The sequence below is a fragment of the Nyctereutes procyonoides genome, unplaced genomic scaffold, assembly GCF_905146905.1.
Source record: "Nyctereutes procyonoides isolate TBG_1078 unplaced genomic scaffold, NYPRO_anot_genome, whole genome shotgun sequence".
In the NCBI taxonomy this organism is placed as follows: domain Eukaryota; kingdom Metazoa; phylum Chordata; class Mammalia; order Carnivora; family Canidae; genus Nyctereutes; species Nyctereutes procyonoides.
The window spans coordinates 58,412,481-58,431,408 of NW_026575043.1; the positions used below are offsets into that span (position 1 = coordinate 58,412,481).

Below are 18,928 nucleotides of genomic sequence, written 5' to 3' on the forward strand. Positions count from 1 at the left end.
TTTTTCCCTACTTAGTTTCCCTCCTTTCCCTTATGGTCCCTTTCACTATTATATTCTGCATATGAGTGAAACCATATGATAATCATCTTTCTCTGATTGAGTTATTTCACTCAGCATAATATCCTTCAGCTCTATCCACGTTGATGTTTAAATGGTAAATATTGTTTCTGATAACTGAGTTATATTCCATTGTATATATAGACCACATCTTCTTTATCCGGGTATCATGGCTTCTTCCACATGTTTGGCTATTGTGGACATTGCTGCTATGAACTTTGAGGTGGAGGTACCCCATTGTTTCACTACATTTGTATCTTTAGGGTAAATATCCAGCAGTGCCATTGCTGGGTCATAGGGTAGCTCTATTTTTAAAACAGCTCCACACTGTTTTCCAGAGTGACTGCACCAGCTTGCATCCCCACCAACAATGCAAGAGGGTTTCCCTTTCTCCACATCCTCTCCAACATTTGTTGTTTCCTATCTTGTTACTTTTAGCATCAGGTATTTATTTACTGATCCCTCATTTTTTAAAAAAGATTTATTTATTTATTTATTCACGAGAGACAGAGAGAGGCGCAGACACAGGCAGGAGGAGGAGCAGGCTCCATGCAGGGAGCCCGACGTGGGACTCGATCCCGGGTCTCCAGGATCATGCCCTGGGCCGAAGGCGGCACTAGACCGCTGAGCCACCCAGGCTGCCCTGATCCCTCATTTTTAGCTGTAGTGACAGGTTAGTACTGATTTGGATATTCCTTTTTGTCACAATGTTTAGATGAGGCAAAGATTCTAGTGGATATAAGAAACCATATCATATGGTTTTCATGGAAGATGGGGACTTCATGAACTAAATTGAAGTAGTTTTCTCTCAATTCTCAGCAAACTCTTCCTGTTTGAGCAGCTCTTTCCCACTGTAGGTTGAATCCCCATACTACTGGGGGGCACTCCTGAGGTCTCATGGAGAGACTAAATGTTGCCCTGAGCAGTGCCAGGAGACCTCAGGGCAAGGCTCCTTCCTCTGGGGTCAGAAAGGTGGTCCTGTGGTCTTACAGTCTGTCCCTTTCAAACCTCTTCTGGGATATTGGCTATGAGACATGTTTTGAATGAGAGAATCTTGGCAACACGTGCATTTGTGATTTGTAGGATTTTGTAGCTCTTATCTGCTCCCTTACTTTCTAGTCTCCTTTATACGTATGGGTGCAGTGGGGCAAATGATGTTTAGGAAGGTTAATGGCAGGGATCCTTTTTACTGTTGTTTGTCCTGCTGTTCTTTAGTTGGTAACATGAGAAATTGGCTGGAGTTTATCTTGCTTTATCTTTTTTTTTTCCTTTTTCCTGCATAGTGTAGGTTACCCTACCCCCACTCCCACAATGGGGTAAGACTTACAGGTATGTCTGAGCATTTTCACCTAGAAGGAATGGTAATTGATTCCCCCTTGAGGGAAACTCTGGTGGGAGTTCATGTAGGAATTTTGTGTCCTTGAACTTCAAGGTGGGGTTTTTGCCCTCTAAGCAGAGTCTGTCTCTCCTGTGACCAGTCTCGATGGATGCCCTGACCCTCACTGCTTCATTTCCAGGTGAGGCGAGCCCTGTAGTGTCTGGATTGGCTGATGAGGGACGGAGGGTGGAGTGTGGCACTGTGCCTTTGTCCTCCACTTGTCCCTGCCCTGAAGCCATGGACTCCTCTCTCCCCAGGGACATCTGTGATGTGCACATTCTTAATGTGCTCAGAGTTGGTTAGAGAAGTTAGCTGTTTGAGAGATCATATTTGTTTAGTTCAGTTTCCTGTCTATACAGTGTACCTGGTTCTGGTTGCAAGAGGAGCAGGAAAAGACTGTCGTCTTGATCTTTTCATCTCCTGCATTCTCTAATCAGTAGTGCTTCTCAGCATTAACCGATTTTTTTTTATCCTAAAAAACTTCAGATACATACAGAAGTACATTTTATTTATCATTTATCCATCATTATGTATCCATTACCTACCTTTAATAGTGACCATGTTTTTGCCACATTTTAGTGTCCTTTTTTAAAAAATTTTATTTATTTATTTATTTTTAGTGTCCTTTTTTACTTTTTTATTTTCCTGAAGCATTTGAAGACCCAGCTCCCACCCATCTATTGTCACTTCATTCCTGCAAACGTTATTATACATCTCTGAGAACACTGACATTTGTTTATATGGTTCTAGTGGCATTAGCATGTCTAACACAGTTGGCAACATTTCTTGTACAATGTGATACCCCATCCCTAATCATGTTTCCTCACTTGTCTCCTTTCAGCAGCTCGTTTATTGGAATCAGATGCCAAAGAAGGTCCTCATGTTACATTTGATTGTTAGGTGTTGAGTCTCTTTGGAGTAGCTCTCCCCTAGGCCTCCCCTTTTCCAGGCCATTTACTTATTGGGACAACAGGCAACTGTCCTATTGACAGGTTTTATACTTTGATATTTTTCTGCTTGATTCCTGGCATTTTTTTTCTATCCTTCCTTATTCCCTTTAAATAAAAATAATGTCTAGAATCTTGATTAGGTCCTGGTTCAATCTTTTGGCAAGAATTTTTAGAATGATGCTATATGTTTCCTATCACATTGCACTGGGGGGCACACAGGTCTGGTTGCTCCTCTTTTGAGTTATGCTAAAATTGGTGAGTGGGTTTAGGTGATAACAGCCTGATCCTTGCAATGTAAAGTTCCTGCTCATGGTCAGGTATTTCATTAGGATTATACATTTACTAGCGGGGTTGTGCATTACCTCAAAAGATAGTTCACAGAGGGGTGCCTGGGTGGCATAGTCAGGCATTCAGCTCTTGATTTCAGATCAGATTGTGATCTCAGGGTTGTGAGATTGAGCCTTACATTGGGCTCCATGCTCAGTGGGATGTCTGCTTGAGATTCTCTCTCTTCTTCTTTCTCTGCCCTTCTCCTCCACCATCGCTCTCTAAAATAAATAAATCTTTTTAAAAAGTTCTTAGAGTAAAGATAGGATGGAGGCATATTTCTTTCCTCCCAAATGCCAATTTTTGTAAAATTGAGTAAAAAGTAGCCTAGTTATTTCCAGTTTTGTTCAATGCCTTGAATCTTTGTCCCTGTGTATGTCTGTCCTTCTCTTTCTCTCTCTGCTCTCCTCTACCCCCATTCCTCACCCCTGAGATCATTGTGAACTGAAGTTTTGTATATTTAATTTGTTTCAGTAGATTGGGTTCATTATTCCTTTTGTTGGTCAGTTGTCCCATTTTTGGCCAATGGGAGTCTTTCATAAATTGGCATTGGTGTTTCTTTGGCATGACTCTCTTGCTCTCTCGCTTTCTGGAATAATGAGATGTCCTGGGCTTATTTTGTAGAATGCTGTTCTGGCCTTGAAATCAGCTGCTCCTCCAAGGATCCCTGTGTCTTTTGGTGGAGAAGGGTATTTAAGGGAAGGGTGTTTTCCTGTTGGTTGTCATTGCTACTAAGTCTTTTTAGTGGATAGAGCTAAAAAAGACATGAATTCAAACTGATAAATCAACTTTTATGTTGGATATTTTTTTTCCCTTAACTTTGACTTTATGTTTGTATTTGGTTTGTCTTATATTGACTTTTTGTTCCTAACAACCTTAACAAAATTACTTATTATTTAATCTTAGTTTATGAACTAAACTAAGTGTTGTTATAACTAACAGACTTGAAAGAAGTTTGATTTCTAAATTTTTTTTAATTTTTATTTATTTATGATCGTCACAGAGAGAGAGAGGCAGAGACACAGGCAGAGGGAGAAGCAGGCTCCATGCACCTGGAGCCCGATGTGGGATTCGATCCCGGATCTCCAGGATCGTGCCCTGGGCCAAAGGCAGGCGCCAAACTGCTGCGCCACCCAGGGATCCCAGAAGTTTGATTTCTTTGCAGCTTTTTTTGTTGACAGAATATGTCCTTCTGTATATAGCATGCTGTCCTTAGATGCCATTTGTGGATGTTAACAGCTTAAAAATTAATTTTCTTCTCTTCATTTCTTTTAAAATTCTACTTATTATTCTCCTGCTTTTGATTTTATTTTTGGAATATATAAAAACATGTTTCCAAAGCCAAAACTACATAACAAGGTACATTCAGAAAAGTTTTACTTCATCTTTGCTCCTTTATCTTCCACAGATAACTGCTTACATTTGGTTTTGTGTTGTCCTCCTTGGGAATTTGTGCATGTCATATGAACAAATACATACATTGACATTTGCATCCCTGCTTTGTCCAAAAGTCAGCATATTATATATATATGCTGTTCTGTCTTGTCTTGATCCCTACATGGTAGACTGGGGTTTGCTCCACTTCATTGCAGAGTGTTCTTCCTCATTCCTTGTTTTTGAGCAGCTAAGCAGCATTTTACTATGAGGAAGTACTAGAGTTGATTGGAGTCCCCACCGATAGGCCTGAGTTTGTCTGCAGTTTTGCTGTGACAGGTTCTGCCTCAATGAATTACTTAGGACATCAGTCACTTCCTGTTTTTGCTAATGTATCTTGGGATGTATCTCTAGAAGTGTGGTTATAGAATAAAGGATAAAAGCATATATAATTTTTCTAGCCACTGACTATATTTTTGCTGAATTTTGGGCATCTGGTTCAATTTCATAATCCTAACATTTCCACTTAAAAGCAGTCCAATTTATTTTGCTACTTTAATGTTGAAGAGATCTCCTCATTTGCTCACTACCCTGTCTTTATATGGAACATACTATTGAAAGTGTTACTTTAAGAAGGGTCTGTTGATGTCATTTAATTAATTAATTGAAGTATCACTTACTTACTGATTATAGCATACAAGAGATGAAAAGATTCTTAAAATATAGTCCTAAACCTCACAGGAGTTCAAAATAGAGTATTTTGGGATTTTTTTTTTCTTTTTTTTATGATGGTCACAGAGAGAGAGAGAGAGAGAGAGAGAGAGAGAGAGAGAGGCAGAGACACAGGCAGAGGGAGAAGCAGGCTCCATGCACCGGGAGCCTGACGTGGGATTCGATCCCGGGTCTCCAGGATCGCGCCCTGGGCCAAAGGCAGGCGCCAAACCGCTGCGCCACCCAGGGATCCCTATTTTGGGATTTATTTTATTTTCTGATCATTCTATTTGTTGTATATTTCATCTCATGTTAGTTGTCAAAAGACGGGTAGTAGGGCACTGGGAAATGTGCCTTTTACCAGAGTGAATGAAGCATGATATGTCTGCTGGAGGAGAGAGGGTGTCCTAAAATATTCTGTAGATGCATTCAACAAATATTCATTGAACACCTCCCTTTCACTGAAATGGAACAGTGAGCAACATACAGAGTTCCTTCCTCATGGCATTTACATCCCAGTACAGGAGATGTGTCAAAGACCAAGGAACAATAAGATGATTACAAGTTCTATATGCTTCGAAGGAATCAAGCCAGAAATTAAAATAGTCTCAGCCAGGGACCTTCTTCAGGTAAGGGAGGGGCAGCTGACACAGCAAGCCACATACCAGGTTGGGAAGAAAGCATTTCAGGCACCAGCTTAAGGTGTTGAGGACTGAAACAGAAGGCACAGCAAGGTGTGGGAGAGAGTGGAGGCAAGGTCATGCAGAGCCTTGGGTTTTCGCTGAAGGGTTTGGAATTTAAGTACCTCAGAAAACCATTGAGGACAATACAGTTAAGGGAATAACATTCAATACCAATATGTCATATATTTATTCTTTCTATAGATTGGAAGGCTACTCAAACGGGATGTTTTAGTTCTAAAGCAAACCTTGTCCTTTCTGAAATTCAAAGCAGATACAGTTTCCCTTCTTGCTCCTCATATGTAGGACAGCTAGCTGCTCCTCATATTCAGGTCTTCTGAGTATTTCTTTTCTTTTTCAATAATACTCCCTTGATGTTGTTTAGATAATTACAATTAGTGGTTATGAATGGATTATATATTTGGGCTATGAACAGGAGCATGATATCTACAAATTCTCTTCTTCAGACCTGCAAATCCAAGAGATACATCTCTCTGGAAGATAAGAGAGCTTCTTCCTCAAGATCAAAAAAGGTCTGTATTGCTTGCTGTCACATTTATATGAAATTAATTATGGAACCAATACCAATTTTCTGTAAAAGAGGCATTTTCAACATATTTACTTATGTTTCTGTTACAGGAGACTGGAGTGAGATCCATGTAGGGAATCCCCAGGAGGAAGGATTGGCACACCTGGAACCCGAGGAGCTTGCTTCCTGGGAAGGCTCCTGTCTGATGTGTAGGAGACAGAATGTCCTACTGACTCTTCAAAGGGAGGCTCCAGGGGATCGAGACCAACACGCAGTATCTCACTCTCTACCACTGGGGACACTGTACAGTCCTTTTTCTAGAAGTGGAAAGTACGAGATTGTTCTACAAGAGGAAGATTCCAGGGGCTTAAAAACACAGAGGTTTGCACCTTGGGAGCCCCTTGGAATGTTGACAACTCAGGATCTAAAGGAAAGTTCTGTGTTAATGAGTTACAGAATTCACATGGAAGTAAATGTCACTTTATGATCAATAATAATACTGAGTGAGGAGCACTATGCAGGAAGAAATCTTCCATAGAAAGACAGGCAGGGAGAAGCTTAGGCCAACCTTAGACCTACCTAATAGAGCAAGCTTGAGATAAACTGCCAGAATGGCCAAATAAGAGACTCTATGAAATAGCAATCCTGTAACTGTAATAGTCATACAGAAATTTTCTCCTCTAAATCACGATACCAAATAGGAAAAATGATCTACAAGTGCCCCATGTGTAGGAATTTTTCTCTGAGAGAGCAGATCTTTTTATGCATCAGAAAATTCACACTGCTGAGAAGCCCCATAAATGTGACAAGTGTGACAAGGGTTTCTTTCATATATCAGAACTTCATATTCATTGGAGAGACCACACAGGAGAGAAGGTCTATAAATGTGATGATTGTGGTAAGGATTTTAGTACTACAACAAAACTTAACAGACATAAGAAAATCCACACAGTGGAGAAGCCCTATAAATGCTATGAGTGTGGCAAAGCCTTCAATTGGAGCTCACATCTTCAAATTCACATGAGAGTTCATACAGGTGAGAAACCCTATGTCTGTAGTGAGTGTGGAAGGGGCTTTAGTAATAGTTCAAACCTTTGCATGCATCAGAGAGTCCACACCGGAGAGAAACCCTTTAAATGTGAAGAGTGTGGGAAGGCCTTCAGGCACACTTCTAGCCTCTGCATGCATCAGAGAGTTCACACAGGAGAGAAGCCCTATAAATGTTACGAGTGTGGGAAGGCCTTCAGCCAGAGCTCGAGCCTCTGCATCCATCAGAGAGTACACACTGGGGAGAAGCCCTATAGATGTTGTGGGTGTGGGAAGGCCTTCAGCCAGAGCTCGAGTCTCTGCATCCACCAGAGAGTGCACACTGGGGAGAAACCTTTTAAATGTGATGAGTGTGGGAAGGCCTTCAGTCAGAGCACCAGCCTCTGCATCCACCAGAGAGTGCACACAAAGGAGAGAAACCATCTCAAAATATCAGTTATATAGAGCGTTTTGCTAAGAGTTAAAAATCTTGAAACCCATAAGTGCCACTAGGAAGGAAACCCTGTAAATACCTACATTGACCCAAGAAATTTTTGCAGCAAGCCCCAGCAGGACATTCTTTTTGAAGAGGCATATGTGAGGTTGGGTTTTTTTTTTTTTATTCATGCCACGTGTGTTCCACAACTTGACTTTAAATCTGGAATCCCTCTGAGTGTCTGCCCAAGATGGACTGTGAGTCCCAGTCATGGGTGTATGTTTCCTGGGATTTGGGCATGATGCCTCAGTAGTGGGAAATGACACAGGAAACTATCATTGCCTAGCCTCCTGAGTCACCATCTGTCTACACTTTACCTAAAAGTTACCCCAGACATCGCCCCCTTCAGGAGCTCATGCCCTTTCTTCTCTCAATTCAGGCATACTGGCTAATGCATTTGAAATGCAAAGCTCCCACAAAGACAGTGTTCTGGTATTTCTGAGGTTATTCCATGGTTCAGCTCCTACATATTGTTCCATATATCCCATTACTTCTGACCCCACTTTACCTGTATGTCTTCACAGTACCCGTAAATATCCACCCCTTCCTAGATGGCATTAAATCTCATTTTAGATTTTAGGTGACTCATAATTTCCATTCACTTGGCCCATCAGAGAAATCACTGGCAGACATACATGCCCTTGAACTTTTCTTGAACTTTGTTTTAAACATGTGGATTCTACTAATCACTGTGTCTCTATGTTAGACTTAATTTTCTAGTGGCTACATCACATATTTTTAACTTGAATTTTTTTGGAAATAGCTGAATGTAAATAGGAAGAAGCAAGGAAGCAAAGTTGGAACTTCTCTCCATCCAGAACTGCCCTCTTGGGCTCCTTTTGCATGGAGCTCCTTTTACCAGCTAGGGGAGACTGTAGGAGAAGATGGTGGGAGGAGTCACTGATATTTAGTCTCTGTTTCTGTAATTTGGGGCAGTAATGTGTGTGTAGGAGTCCTCGATAACTTCATTGAGGATTATGTATCCCTTCATTTTTAGGCATGAATGTCTATGTCACTCATCTCTCCTTTCCTTTCTTCATTCATTCAACAAGTATTTATTGAACACCTCCTATGTGCCAGGCACTGTGCTAGGTGCTGGGAATACCACTAAGACAGACAAGGGCCCTACTCTCATGGAGTTTACTTCTGGTGGAGGAGACAAAGGATACGCAAGTAAGCAAATACATAATGTAGTTTGAGATAGTGATTAAGTGCTATGAAGAAAATAAACTAGGGTGATGATTTAGAGTGGGGGTGGGGTGGGGGTGGGGCATCATTAGCGGTCAGGGAAGGCCTTTCTGAGGGGGGCATTGGAGTGAAGCGCACAAGGCTGGGAGCATTGCTGGTCAGCCCTGCTGTTGTGTTTAGGAGCAGAAGGCGGCCGGGTGCTAGGGTGGAGCGAGCCACAGGGAGGGGAGAGATACTGAGCTGCTCAGTATCCCATCGTTTATAGGCCCCTTTTTTTGTTTATAGGCCCTTTTTCTTTTCTTTCTTTCTTTTCTTTTCTTTTCTTTCTTTTCTTTTCTTTTCTTTTCTTTTTTTCTTTTCTTTTCTTTTCTTTTCTTTCTTTCTTTTCTTTTCTTTCTTTTATTGTGGCTAGATTGATATTAAAAACTCATGTGGAAGAACTCAAGGAATGTATAGAAGACCAAAAGTCCCCAATGACAAGAACAAAAAGCAACTAATTTTTAACTTTGTTTCTCTTCTCATTCCTGTTTCCATTGATTCCCACATGTAGTCCTTATGCTCAGGAAGTCTTGGGGGAAGTTAAGGATCTTTGAAGCTCTGAAATGGGTGAGCAGGTTCATGGTGTCTGTCAACTGTCTTAAGAGGTTGGGAATGAACTACCCTAAATAGTCATCAAAATACTGAAACAAAGCTTGATTTTCTCTTCATATTTGAATTAATTTCTTCTGTTTGACTGGAAGGGGTTTTTGTGTACCTGAAACCTAAGGTGTAAAGGAGATTTAAAAGGAGCACATAATTTAAAGGATGGGCCACAAAACTAGAGATGGGCTTTGGGGATAAATGTGTTCCTCTCTGGATTCTCATCCAGACAGCTATGTTCACAGCCTTTGTGAAGTCCCTTCTCCTGCGTGTCCTCCTTGACCAGGAGAGGGCCAGCCTAGTTCCTGGGTGAAGCCCCTTCCAGGCCTGACGCCCTCGACTACGATTTACTGTAGTGTCTTACCCTCGTCCATGTCACGGTAGCCTGCGGCATTAGAGAGCCGCCTAGACTTTTAGTTGGTAGAGAGACAGCTGAAATATCATCAGTAGGATTTTAGTTTTAGGAAAAATCGGTTTGATTTCTAGCTTTATTACTATTAGGTGTGTGAGCTTGGGCAGATTGCCTAATCGTTGAGTCTAGTTTTCTCACAAAATGAGGACATTAGGCTAAATGATTTCCGAGTTTCCAGCTAGTCCTAGAGTTCTATATTTCTACATAGTTGAATTATTTTATCATGCTGTTGCTGGGGAATATGACTAACACTTTTGAAGCTACTAATTTTATGTCGAGCTTTAAAGTCCATAATTGTTATCTTCGGAAAATATTATTTGACCTACAGTATGTCCAAATCAATTTAATAAAATCACTTTATAACAGGGTTCTGTGCTTCACATGTAGTTGTGTGAATTCAGGGGTCATCTGTGTGTGTGTGTGTGTGTGTGTGTGTGTGTGTGTGTGTGTGTGTGGTTTGGCTTGTGTATTATGCCTAGGGTGACCATATAATTTAATGTCCACCTGGGCTCTTAAGAGTAAAGGGGTGCTGTTAATGAGGACTGCAGGCCTGAACTGGGAATGTCCCAACGAAGCAGGTTGTAAGGACACCCCAGCCCAAGAGTCACAACCCAGGCAAGTAAGAAATGACTAAATTGCACCATGAATTCTTCAGAGGAGTTGCGAGGTCTGTGGCAAATGGGAAAGCGTGCCTAACTGAAGAGATGGCCCTACTGGGCTGTAGCTGTTTATCTCCATGGTAGAATATAGGCCAGAAGTTCCCACACATTCTGCTCATTTAAGGGAAAACCAGCAAGCTGGATTTTTACATAAAGTTTAGTGATTTTTGAGTGTTGGCAACAAATTCACATTCCCTATGGGACCCATCTTGGTCATTTGTATTACCTGCCTAGTGCCTGTAGGCTTTTATTTCACTTTGCAAAGACCAGCTCTGGTCCTCTGATCACTGTGGCCCGCCTCCTGGTAAGGTGTTAACATAATTCTTGGGTTTAGCTGTGGTGACCGTGTTCCGTGCCACAGGCTTCAGCACGGGTTCTGGCGTCTGCTGGCTTTGAGGGGCAAGTCTACGTCCTGCTCCCACATCAAGGCAGAAGTAGTCCAAATTGGCCTTTCTGACAGAGGTTTTGGGAAGAGAGGTCACATGTGAGCTCATGTGTCCCCCATTGAGTCACTCTGGGTGCCTGCTAAGATTCCACAGTTTTTGATTTGGGACCCTGAATACATGGCAGATTGTACCTCTAAGAACTGTCAGATCAAAGAGCCACAAACATCCAGATGGTCTGCTGTAGGGACCAGGGGCACCCAGGCCTGTCACAGACCACCATGAGGAAGTTGTCGGATTCTTTAGTGTTGTGCGAACCTGGACATGATGCCTTCTGAGGGACTTCCCAACTCTTGGTTCTGTTATCCTAAAAAATGTTCAGTTGTTAAACAGTTTTTCTGTACAGCTTGTTATTATCCTCAGGCATTTGAAAAAGCAGGTGAACAGAAAGCAAAAAGTCAGAAGGCCTCAGTGGTGGAATCAAACCTGAGGAGAGAGGTGGGGGAAAGGCTGCTGCCATCGCTGGGCAGGAGCCGAATATAAATAGCGTCGCTAAGTTAAGATAGAGTTAGCGAGAGATGGGGAGAATGACGCTGGCAGAGCTATGACTCTGTGCCTTATGCAGCTTCCTAGCTTCCCCAAACCTCAGGTTTCTTACCTATAAAATGGTTTTGCATATTACCTAACTTGTAAAGTAGTTGGAAGGACTAAACAAACCTACATAAAGTGCCTAGTATGTAGTAATACAAGGGGAGGAAAACAATTCCCATTGCCTATTAAGGAAGATGGGTCCCCTTATTTGGAGTTCTCTTCTGCTGAACCACACTGTATTGGGTTTGGACATCTAAATTTGGGGGTAGATCCTAGAGAGAGCTGAATTGCTTCATGTGAGTAGAGCCAGCAGAACATGACTCTCCCAGGGTAGTATGGAACGTGAAAAGAGAGGATCCCTGGGTTTAACGCCTGCTTTTGGCCCAGGGCGCAATCCTGTAGTCCCGGAATTGAGTCCCGCATCAGGCTCCTGGCATAGAGCCTGCTTCTCCCTCCTCCTGTGTCTCTGCCTCTCTCTCTCTCTCTCTCTCTCTCTCTCTGTCTATCATGAATGAATGAATGGATGAATAAATAAATAAATAAATTTTTAAAGATTAAAAAAAAAGAATTGGAAAGGTAATTGGAAGAGAGAGACCTAGAGGTTTCATAGATGAACCCTTCTGACCTCAGAATCCCTCCTTAAAGTTTTGGGATGCTTGGTCGAGTGGATTGCTCATAGAAACTGGAAGGACTGAGTGCTGTCTCCCAGCTGGAATGGGCTACAGCATCTGTACTACAATAAAAATAAATGTTTGAGCCAGAAGAGGGTAGCCAAGAGACCAGGAGCTCCAAGGGGTGCAGAGAAGCCTTTAGGAGAGTTTCAAGCTGCCATAGGCCATGTTTACCCAAAGCCTGACAGGGTGGGGAGGCCTCTAGGTATCTGTTACTACTCATAGTATGCATAGGTAGAATACTTTGAAGATCATGAGTAAATTGGGACATATTTTTATTTAATTTTTTTAAAGATGTATTTGTTTATGATAGAGGCAGAGACACAGGAGGAGGGATAAGCAGCCTCCATGCCAGGAGCCCGACGTGGGACTCGATCCCGGGACTCCAGGATCACACCCTGAGCCAGAGGCAGGCGCTAAACCACTGAGCCACCCAGGGATCCCCTAAACTGGGACATATTTTTAATCATTCCCATAGTAGGCACACGAGCAAATCCAAAGATGCCAGGGCCTTGTGTTTATGATCTACGTCAGGGAGAGCTTGGCGTAGATCTCAATGGAAGGTGACTGTCATACCAAAGCACTTTTGTTGCTCAGATTTAGGCACATGCAAACGAAGTACAATGTTAAGAGTAGAATAATAGCATATAAAGATTGCTTTTATTGGTTTCCAGGTGAATTTATGCATTTTACAGACTCTGTCTTATGTGTACCTTGCCCGTTATATTTACTAAATAATCCTTCTGAAAATGAGTTCACTCAGAGGCTTCCCCTCCTCCTCTGGGCTGGTCCTGGTCCAGGTCATCTCTGCATCATGAATTACGGTGGGAGTGTTGTGTTTGGAGAGATTTTAAACCTGGTATCTATAGATGTGTTTCAGAGAGGTCTCAAACCTTCTTAAGTTATATGCAGAATTTTGTGTATATGTGGGTATATGCATTTTTCTAGGAAGAGGGGCTTTCCCAGAACGTGTGACTCTAATCTAGTGTAAAGTGTAAGCTAGTGTAAAGAGGAAAACTATCTGATTAGGAAAGTTGAGGAAAACTATCTGATTTAGCCATGTGGTTATTGGCTGTTCAGTCGCCATAGGGGAAGGAGCTTCAGAATTCAAAACAGAGGTGGGTCCACTGAAACAAGTCGAGAAATTTGGGTATGATAAATGGAAGAAAAAATACCACACAGTGCTGTGTTGTAAAAAAGGAGAGAAGGCCTTTGGCATCAGACAAAAGATACATATGCGTGTATTGTTGCACTGGATATAACGGATCAGCTGTGTTATGGTATCATGTAATGTGCTTAAGAGAAAAGTTCTGTGAGCAATATATGGAAGGTGAGAACGATGAGGGGTTTCAGAAGCTGGAAGGAGTTGGCTGTGTGGAAACCCCGCAGCTAACAACAGAGTTTGCATCTTGGTTGCAAAGAAGGTCATTCTTGCTGTAACAGTTGGAGTGAGGTCCCCAGTGCTGGTGTGGGTTGTATTTAGATTCTCAAATAAACCTATTCTGTCACTTGGTATTGTGTTTTCCATGTTTAATTTCTATGTCCCACTTGCCTACAGTACAGAATTAAGGTAATACGTCTTTGTTAACATTTAAGTCTGTCACCTCGAGCCTTCATCCTGTCTCCAGAGTGTCCCCCTTACACCTGGCACTCCTCTGTCCTAATGTGCCACCCTCCTCCCTTTCTGAGGTAAGCTTGAGACCTACAGGGATTAGTCCAGAGCATAAGTCCTGTCTCTGTCCCATGGAGAGCGAGCAGGAGGTTGTGACTAGGGTAGCAGCCTGCCATGTTTCTCTGTAGCTGTCATGGCCATGCCGTTACTGCCAATGACCACTTTTGGAGAAAACCGACTCTGAGTTACATACCAGGACAGATCAAGAGCACAGTGTAAAACAAGATGGTAGGAGTAAAATTAAACACAATACTAATCATAGAAAACATGAATGGGTTAAATTCTACCCTTTACAGACATTTTCAAGTTAAATTAGAAGCTTCACCACAACTATGTGAATAGGTTGATTATAAGAGACCACCTGTAGGAAGTGACATGAAGCCTGAAAGAATGGAAAAACCCCAGAAAAAGGCTCACAAAGAGGACACAAATGGTGATAGCATTGTCCATCAAAGTAGAATGCAAGGTAAATGGCATCGATTTATGAGATTTGTCAAGAAGATAGTTAACTGTGCTTTTTATTTTGCTAACATAGCTTTGAGAGATAGTTTATGTTTTTAGAAATATGATGAGAAAGTTAGTAATCCCTAGAGGCAGTAGGCTCTATTCTCAGAAATCTGCAAATCAACTAGATTAAGAAGGATCTAAATCCTCGATTGGCTTTAACAACGATCTGTCAATTGTCTGTGAACTGTATGCCAGTAAGCCTTCTTGGAACATTCATGAAAATTGACCCATGTTTTATGCCAGAGAGAAAATCTCACCAAATTCCAGAATGTGGAATATCCCCCAGGTCACATTCTCGGACTATAAAACAATAAGCATCAAAGTCGCTGAGAAAGAGCCAAAAATCCTGTCCACTTGGAAATAAAGCACAACAGAACATTCTCTTCCCTCTCCACATTAACAGCTAGAGTCTAAATCAAAGCATGTCCATATTATCAGAGACGAGTGACCATGATGGCATCACATAATGCATCTTGGTGGATAGGACCAGTTTAGCGCCACCTTCAGCCCAGGGCGTGATCCTGGAGACCCGGGATGGAGTCCCACGTGGGGCTCCCTGCATGGAGCCTGCTTCTCCCTCTGCCTATATCTCTGCCTCTCTCTCTCTCTCTCTCTCTCTCTCTCTCTCTCTCTCTCTCTCCCTCTCCCTCTCCCTCTCCCTCTCCCTCTCCCTCTCTCTCCTCTCTCTGTGTTCTCATGAATAAATAAAATATTTTTAAAAATCTTTTATTAGATAAATAGTAAAACTAAATTTTCAAACTAATAAGGGCCTTTATCAAGATTCTCATCTGTTCTGCTCCTATCACCTGTTACTGTACTGAGTCATTTTGAAAAATAAGGATAGAACACTTTTATCGGTCATCCAATTTTTGAAAACACAGGCATATAATCTTAAGAGATTGAGTTATGCCTTCTTACTTAAATGATTGAGTAGTTTTTATTTTTACTCTTTGTTCTAGAAGAGTACATAGCACATAGATTAATAACTATGTCCTTCTCTGCTTGCTGATAGAACAAAATTAAGGTGACATCTGATATTAATGTTTCAATCAATCATTTGAGCTTTGAAAGTGTAATACAACCCATTAGATGGATTCTAGGGGTGGGGCTTACCAAGTGTTGACAACATTGTTGCATTTTTGCAGGAGTATTCAGATTTTCTCCCTAATTAAAAAAAAATTTTTTTTTGATCTGAGAGAGTGCACGCATGAGCAGTTAGGGAGAGGGGCAGAGGGAGAGGAACCAGCAGACTCATGAGCAGGGAGCCCGATTTGGGACTCGATCCTAGGACCCTGAGATCATGACCTGTGCTAAAGGCAGATGCTTAAACAACTGAGCCACCCAGGTGCCCCCACTGATGATTTCTGGTTTCCCAGAAAAGTCATCTTGTTTTTGGACATCTCATTTTAGAGATGTACATGACTCTAAGTTCTTAGCTGTCACTGTGATTAATAACCTTTTCTCATACCTCCCATTGTGTATATTTTCTTTCTCTCTTACTATTTGCCCTGTATATTATTCCCCGCCCCCACCATCCCTCCTAAGAAGTGGACATTGACTCTGACGATCAGTTGTGCTGTGTGTATTCTGTATTCTTACTGATTACTCTTCTATTATCATCAATCACATCCTCTTCCTTAGTTTTATTGTGGTGTTCTTTTTCTAGTTTTTTGTTAGTCCAATGCTTCATTTTGCTTCTTGTTTAATAAATATATTAAAGCTATCCATTTTCCTAAGAAAAACACACTTCATTATATCTGTCATAATGAAGCTGGCATTAGGCTGCGGTTTCTGTGTTTCAGTCTTGACCAGTAGCTTCTGGTTACATCCCATAGATCTTGAAAATGCTCACCATTTTCTAAACAATATTTAATTTGCTGTCACTTTTACCTCTTGGGTCTGGGAATTATTCGGAGGAGTTTATCAAATGTTTTTAAGTTGTATTGTATCTCTTTCTCATTCATCATTATTAGAGAATCTGGCCTGTACAACTTCTGCTTTTAAGAACTGCCACAGCAAAAAACAAAAAACATGGAGTCTTTCCCTGGGGAAAGTTGCAGAAGGCACGCGTGTGTACATACACACACATACACGTACATACATACATACACACACCAACAAAAAAACCCCAAATTACATTTCTGTCATGTGGAATCTTGTAATAGAATTTTCAAACTCTTAACTCAGAGAAGTAAGGTTATCTTCTGTGCCAACCTGAGTTTGCATAATGAAATTCGTACCTACCACACAAACTGGTCTGACAGTGGGTTAAGGAGGAATGTGGTGGCTTTTTTGCTACTCTGGACAAATCAATAAAAACATGAAAAGATACTTCTAGAAGCACCAGCCTGCCTCCTTTGACAAAGCGAGATGCCCACAACCTTGTGTCTTTGGGTTCGGGAATGCTTTGCCCCTAGAGAGAGTGGCAGTGTCCTGAGAGGTGGGTGTCCTCAGAGCCAGGGGCTGAGGATTGGATGGCTGGCTGTAAGGAATCCTGGCTGCCAAGGACTCAGTGCTGTACTCTTGGAAATAAGACAAAGGTCCCCATGCGAGCTCCACTTCGGGGAGGGAGAACGGGCCCTCACAGCATGTACTCGATTTCATGGGCTTGAACAGAGAAAATCAGGGCCACCAAGTCAGTACAGAGCAGGGGCCTCCCCAGAGCAGTCCTGGTCCCTCCTGGGAAGCCAACCCTGGCAAGAGTGGGTCTGAGTGGGATTCCATTTGATTCAGGCAAAGAAATGGGGAATTTCTGGCACGCGAGAAGTTATGAAGTGATCAATACCTTTAAACTTAATTTATTGTATTATTCAAATCCTATATACTATGTTTACTTGTTTTTACTTGATCTAGCAGGTGTTTGAGGGAATTATTTTTCACTTCGATACTGGTTTGGTTAATGTCTCGGTAGTATTTTTTTTTTCTCAGAGGTATTTCTAATTCTGTGCTGTTCATTGTATAACAAATGCCCATGATTTAGTTTTCAGTTGTCCCCTCTATGGAGGTAAAATGCCAGTCTTTGATCTTGCTAAATGGTGTTTCTTTGAGTTCTGTGTCAATACAGTTCTCCTCATATATACTAACGTATATGTGCGTGTGCTGCTTTTTCCAGAGAAATGATCAAAATCTGTATGTGCGCTGTAGTGTGATTGATTTGCACTTAGCATATGCTTTAGTGGCTGCTCGATATACACACATTCATTATGTGCACTTTTTAATGTTTTAACGGCTCCATCTGTTTTAATGGATATTTCCAACTGTCCTCTGATCATGGAAATCTCCCCCATGTTTTTTATGCCTTTTTTTTTTTTTTTGAAATTTGTAAATCTTTGATTTAAATTTTAAGTCTTTGGTTTATGTAAGGAAAGTGGTAAAGACTCAACTTAAAAACAATTTCTCTGATGGCTGGCTAGTTATCCTGTCACTATTTATTGAGTCTTCTCTGCACAGATTTGAAATATCAACTGCATTACAGACCAAACTTCTTTTTTTTTTCAAACTTCTTATATATATTTGGTCTCTTTATATATTCCATTCAAATGTTTTTAATTACTATATAACTATTATATGCTTTAGTGTTTGTAAGGCCCTCTCCCCTTCATTACTCGTGTTGTCCAGATTTTGCCCATCTAGTCCGGAATGCTTGATCAGTGAATGACCTTTAAACCTTAGTGTCGGGGCACCTGGGTGACTCAGTTGGTTAAGCGGCTGCCTTCAGTTCAGGTCTTGATCTTGGAGTCCTGGGATCAAGCCCTGAGTTAGGCTCCCTGCTCAGCGGGGAATCTGCTTCTTCGTCTCCCTCTGCCTCTTCCCCTACTTGCTTTCTTCCTCTCTCTCAAATAAATCTTTAAAAAACAAAACAAAACCTCAGTGTCATTTTTGTGTTACCTGTGCCTTGCAAATAACATAAGATCATTGGTTTTGGATTGGATGTTTCAGTAAAAGACACACACATTTTCTTTTTCATTTTTTTTAATTGTGGTGCATTTATGTGTCTTAAGTTCACAGCCTGTGCCGCTGTTTTGAGTTCTCACTCCCAGCTCTGCAGTTTGACTTTTATGGACTCCACTGGCCTGCCTTTTATTATCAAACCCCACAGACTCGTGCTGTGTGTGTGTATGCATGTGTGCCAATCTGGCATAATCTCTTTCTTTACATCTATATATGTAGATGTATATATATCCTATTGGTTCTGTTTCTCTGGAGAACTCTGAATAATGCAGCCTCTAATGTGTTTTGAGGCTTGGGCAAGAGTACAAATAGAGACCCATGTCTGTTGAAATGGAAACCCATATCCATACTGAACACTTTGTTAGCTTGATTTATGAGTGTAAAAGTTATAAATCAAGCTAACAAAGTGTTCCATAAAATAAACATGTTCTGTTCTCCTACTGGAAGGCTGCCCAACTTTGGACCACCAATGGCCCTTCAGTGTTCCATGCTGGTCATGGTGGTCCAGGAGGGTGGACACCCCCGACCACAGTCCAAAGACTGGTCATTCTCCACCCCCCCACCCCACAGTGGCCCCTTGGTTGGTCCTCAGGCTGGAGTGTCTATACCAGTAGCTGGCTCTTAAGTGAGGGCACTGGAAGAAGAGGCTCATGCAGGCTGTTTGGCAAGCAACCTCCAGGGCAAGGAGATTGGGAGCCTGGCATAGAGGCAGGGCTCCAGGTTGGCT

General features: G+C 41.7%; 1 protein-coding gene and 1 long non-coding RNA gene across 3 annotated transcripts in view; both read left to right on the forward strand.

Moving 5' to 3' along the window:
- Window positions 1-6,727, forward strand: part of LOC129507993 (uncharacterized) — a 40,440-nt gene extending 33,713 nt beyond the window's left edge. For both annotated transcript variants that reach the window (XR_008664117.1, XR_008664116.1), the window contains exons 3-4: window positions 5,945-6,010; window positions 6,117-6,727. This is a non-coding gene — a long non-coding RNA (uncharacterized LOC129507993). The remainder of the gene's footprint in view (window positions 1-5,944; window positions 6,011-6,116) is intronic.
- A 41-nt stretch (window positions 6,728-6,768) lies between these two features.
- On the forward strand, window positions 6,769-7,497 carry ZNF664 (zinc finger protein 664). The gene has a single exon (XM_055323285.1). It carries the CDS (start codon window positions 6,769-6,771, stop codon window positions 7,495-7,497), a length of 729 nt encoding a protein of 242 aa, XP_055179260.1.
- Window positions 7,498-18,928: the final 11,431 nt, after the last annotated feature.

Bases quoted from the DNA above. Each gene is read 5' to 3' on its own strand.
- ZNF664 (XM_055323285.1), top strand. From the start codon at position 6,769: ATGCATCAGAAAATTCACACTGCTGAGAAGCCCCATAAATGTGACAAG.